This window comes from Coffea arabica, chromosome 2e (genome assembly GCF_036785885.1).
Source record: "Coffea arabica cultivar ET-39 chromosome 2e, Coffea Arabica ET-39 HiFi, whole genome shotgun sequence".
NCBI classification, from domain to species: domain Eukaryota; kingdom Viridiplantae; phylum Streptophyta; class Magnoliopsida; order Gentianales; family Rubiaceae; genus Coffea; species Coffea arabica.
In genome coordinates, this window is record NC_092313.1 from 58,983,337 (window position 1) to 58,986,930 (window position 3,594).

The following is a 3,594-nucleotide window of genomic DNA, read 5'->3' on the forward strand; positions in this document are numbered from 1 at the left end:
TTTTTGAAAAATTACTACGCTTTACGTAAACACATTTTCTAATCACTTTTTTATTTCACATATATCAAATCGCTACATTAATTTTTTTTACAAAAAAATCAAAAAAAATACAATAAAAAAAAGGCCACAATTTACCAAAATATAGTCCAGTAAATGTGTTTTGAATAAGGACAAGATTGACTTTCTAACTTGACAGCTCCCACCAAATATCTTACATCAACTTCACACCTACTATATAAAACTGGAAACTGCACAGGCACTTTGGATAAGCTTTGCTTTTGTCTTCTCTCACAGCACAACACCTCCTCAAGTCTCCCTCTGCTCTTTTTTTTTTTTTTGTTTTGTTTTGTTTGGTGTTCTCCAAAAAAATTGAGCAGAGCATAAAAGAATAGCTCTCCAGACTTTTGGGTAGCAAGAATTATAGCTTAGAGGAAAGAGCTGTAAGTTCACTTATGAACTATTTTGATTTTGTAGCTTTTTTCTTTTCCTTATCCTTTTTATTTGTAGCCACATGTTGATTTCTTGAAATTTCTGAAGACCCTTTTGAAGCATCTATTTGTATTGATTTTGGTTAAGATTTTTATATGATTTAAGTGTTCTGGTGCTTGATATTTCTGTGCGTCTTATTAATTTATGCTTCGGCTTATTGAATTGGTGGATTATCTTGTTACTTAGATTTTGACTTTAGACTAAGATTTTGGATAATTTAAGGATTAGAGATGGAACCAACTTGTTGAAAGAAGTGAACCGGGCATACAAAACTTTATAATTTAAATAGAGATCAGAGTTCGGTACTGAGTTATGGTCTCTATCCTGATTATTTCCGTCCATAAACACGTTTACTGACTGTTTTTTCAGATTAATTTACGGTTGTTTTGTATTCAAGAGAATTGTTTTATGTACTTGTATTTTGTGTATAAATTTTTACACTGCCTCTGAATGATGTATTTTGCAATTATTTCTGTGGAAGTGGATTCTGTTGAGTCATATTTGATCTGTTTTTGCCTGATTGGCTTGGTTTCTTCGTTCGCCTTGATCTACTAAGTGAACTTTTCTGTTTTTGCCAGAGAGACTATTAAGTGAAATTGATCTTTCGAAATAGAAGTAGGCCTTTTCTGCGTAACGGGAATGTTTGATGAAATGGGAATCTTTGGCAATCTTGATTTCCTCTCAACTCCTTGTGGAGAAGGAGATGTGCCTCCCGAAGTTGAACCTGGCAGAGTGGTGGATGACAATTATAGTGATGAGGAGATGGACGTTGATGAGCTGGAGAGGAGGATGTGGAGAGATAAAATGCTACTCAGGAAGCTTAAAGGGCAGAAGAAGATTAAGGAGGGAGTAGATGATGGCATGAAGCAGCACCAATCGCAGGAGCAAGCACGCAGGAAGAAGATGTCACGTGCACAAGATGGCATATTGAAGTACATGCTCAAAATGATGGAGGTTTGTAAAGCTCAAGGTTTTGTGTACGGAATTATCCCTGAAAATGGTAAACCTGTTACTGGTGCCTCTGATAACCTTCGTGCCTGGTGGAAGGAGAAGGTTCGGTTTGATAGGAATGCTCCTGCTGCAATTGCCAAGTATCGGGTAGCACATTCTATCCCCGGAAAGGTTGAAGATTGCTGTGACATAACATCAACTCCTCATGCACTACAGGAGCTTCAGGATACTACTCTGGGGTCACTCTTGTCGGCTCTGATGCAGCACTGTGATCCACCCCAAAGGCGGTTCCCTTTAGAGAAGGGTATACCCCCACCTTGGTGGCCTAGTGGGATTGAGGACTGGTGGCCTGATTTGGGCCTACCAAAGGATCAAGTTTGTCCTCCATACAAAAAGCCTCATGACTTGAAGAAGGCTTGGAAGGTGGGGGTTCTGACAGCGGTTATTAAACACATGTCACCTGACATTTCTAAGATTCAGAAGCTTGTTAGACAATCTAAATGTTTGCAGGATAAGATGACTGCCAAGGAGAGTGCTACTTGGCTTGCCATCATAAATCATGAGGAAGTTTTGGCTCAGAAGCTTTATCCTGATATCTATCCACGTATGTTCTCTGAGGCTGGAAATGGGTTGTATTCTTCAGTGGAATCTAATGACTATGATGTTGATGGGGTGAATGGTGAGGGAAGTCTTGATGCAAACTGTGAGCCCCAAAATCTCTTGAAAATGGGCATTGATGTATCCAAAGATGGGAAGATGCTTCCGTCATTGGCTCCAGTTAAAGGAGAAGTTGTTGATATTGACCCAGAACTCATCCACAAGAGGAAAATTATGTCAAATGAGGGAGACTTAGACCAAAAAATCTATACCTGTCAGAATCCTCAGTGCCCTTATAGTGGTTACAATATGGGATTTCATGACAGAACATTGAGGAACAATCACCAGATTAACTGTCCATACAGATTGAGTGCTTCTCAAAATCTTGGCATAATGAACTATCAGCCATATAAGAAGAAGCCAGAGGTCATCTCTGCACCATCCGTTCAACTTAAGCCGGCTTCTCAGCCCGTGATTGAGCATCCCTCTTGTTTGAGTATTTCTGAACTTGGAATTCCAGAAGATGGTCAAAAGATGATTTCTGGCCTCATGTCTATGTATGATGGCAGTGTACAAGAAAAGACTTGTTTTGATTTTGGAATTGACACTGCTGCCGGAGATCAAAACCTTCAACAACAGATTATACAGCTCCATGGAGACCAAAGCTTCTTCAGGCCAGGAGTTACAATGGGAGGCAGTATATCGAAAGAAACATCTCTTACTCTGAGCCACTCTGCATTTCCATCAACTGAATTTCTTTATGACAATGGTAACTGCAAGTCAACGGATGATTCAGGATTCAATGGCAACCTAAACAGCAACTTGGACTTCAGCTTCGGTCCTGAATTTAATATGGAATCAGTTGATTATTCAATGGATTTGTTCCCAAAGGAGGATATAACAACATGGTACACTTGAAGCTTCTTCCTCACTATGTCAAGACTTCGGTTATTAATCTTAATTAGAAACACTGCAATATTGTTTGGTAATCTACTTGGAAAGGTTCCAGATGTGAAAGTAAAGAGCACTGTGAAATGAGCCCCCTTTTTTTAACTATTGTTTTAAGTCATTAGAAGTGGTGGTAGTTGGCTTGTTCCTTAGAGTATATATAGTTTTCACCTATGGTTTGTCTACATACTTCATGTACTTATCAGTGTTACTCTTTTGTCCTATAACGAGCTGAATTTATATGAATGATGGAGCTAGTTTCATCCGATAATTGGCATATTATTTCTGCATTGCTTTCCATAATTTTATTTCCATTCTTTCCATTCTGGTGTGACTTGGACTTTTGGTTCTTAGATCTCCAGCTTTACTTTGTTGGACGGTACTTACTGCAAAGCACAGGGAAGAAAGTATTGATGGTTTGCTATAACCTGATTTACTTTATTAGCTTTCGCAAATCAGAGGTTGATTCACATGTTGCTATCCCATTGAACTTCTAATGATTTTGCACCCTAGTTGATACAAGTTTAAAGCAAGCCTGTTCCGTACTTAAATCTGATCATCATGCTGTACAACTTGAGTTCAAAGTGAACTTGAATAATCGAGTGGCAA

At 38.6% G+C, this 3,594-nt stretch overlaps 1 protein-coding gene across 1 annotated transcript; it reads left to right on the forward strand.

Moving 5' to 3' along the window:
• Window positions 1-251: 251 nt before the first annotated feature.
• Window positions 252-3,256, forward strand: LOC113732589 (ETHYLENE INSENSITIVE 3-like 1 protein). Its single transcript, XM_027258476.2, has 2 exons — window positions 252-440; window positions 1,068-3,256. Exon 2 carries the CDS (start codon window positions 1,129-1,131, stop codon window positions 2,953-2,955), a length of 1,827 nt encoding a protein of 608 aa, XP_027114277.1. The 5' UTR covers window positions 252-440; window positions 1,068-1,128; the 3' UTR covers window positions 2,956-3,256.
• The last annotated feature ends 338 nt before the right edge of the window (window positions 3,257-3,594 follow it).

Coding starts and splice junctions, on each gene's coding strand:
- LOC113732589 (XM_027258476.2), top strand. CDS start 1,129: ATGTTTGATGAAATGGGAATCTTTGGCAATCTTGATTTCCTCTCAACT.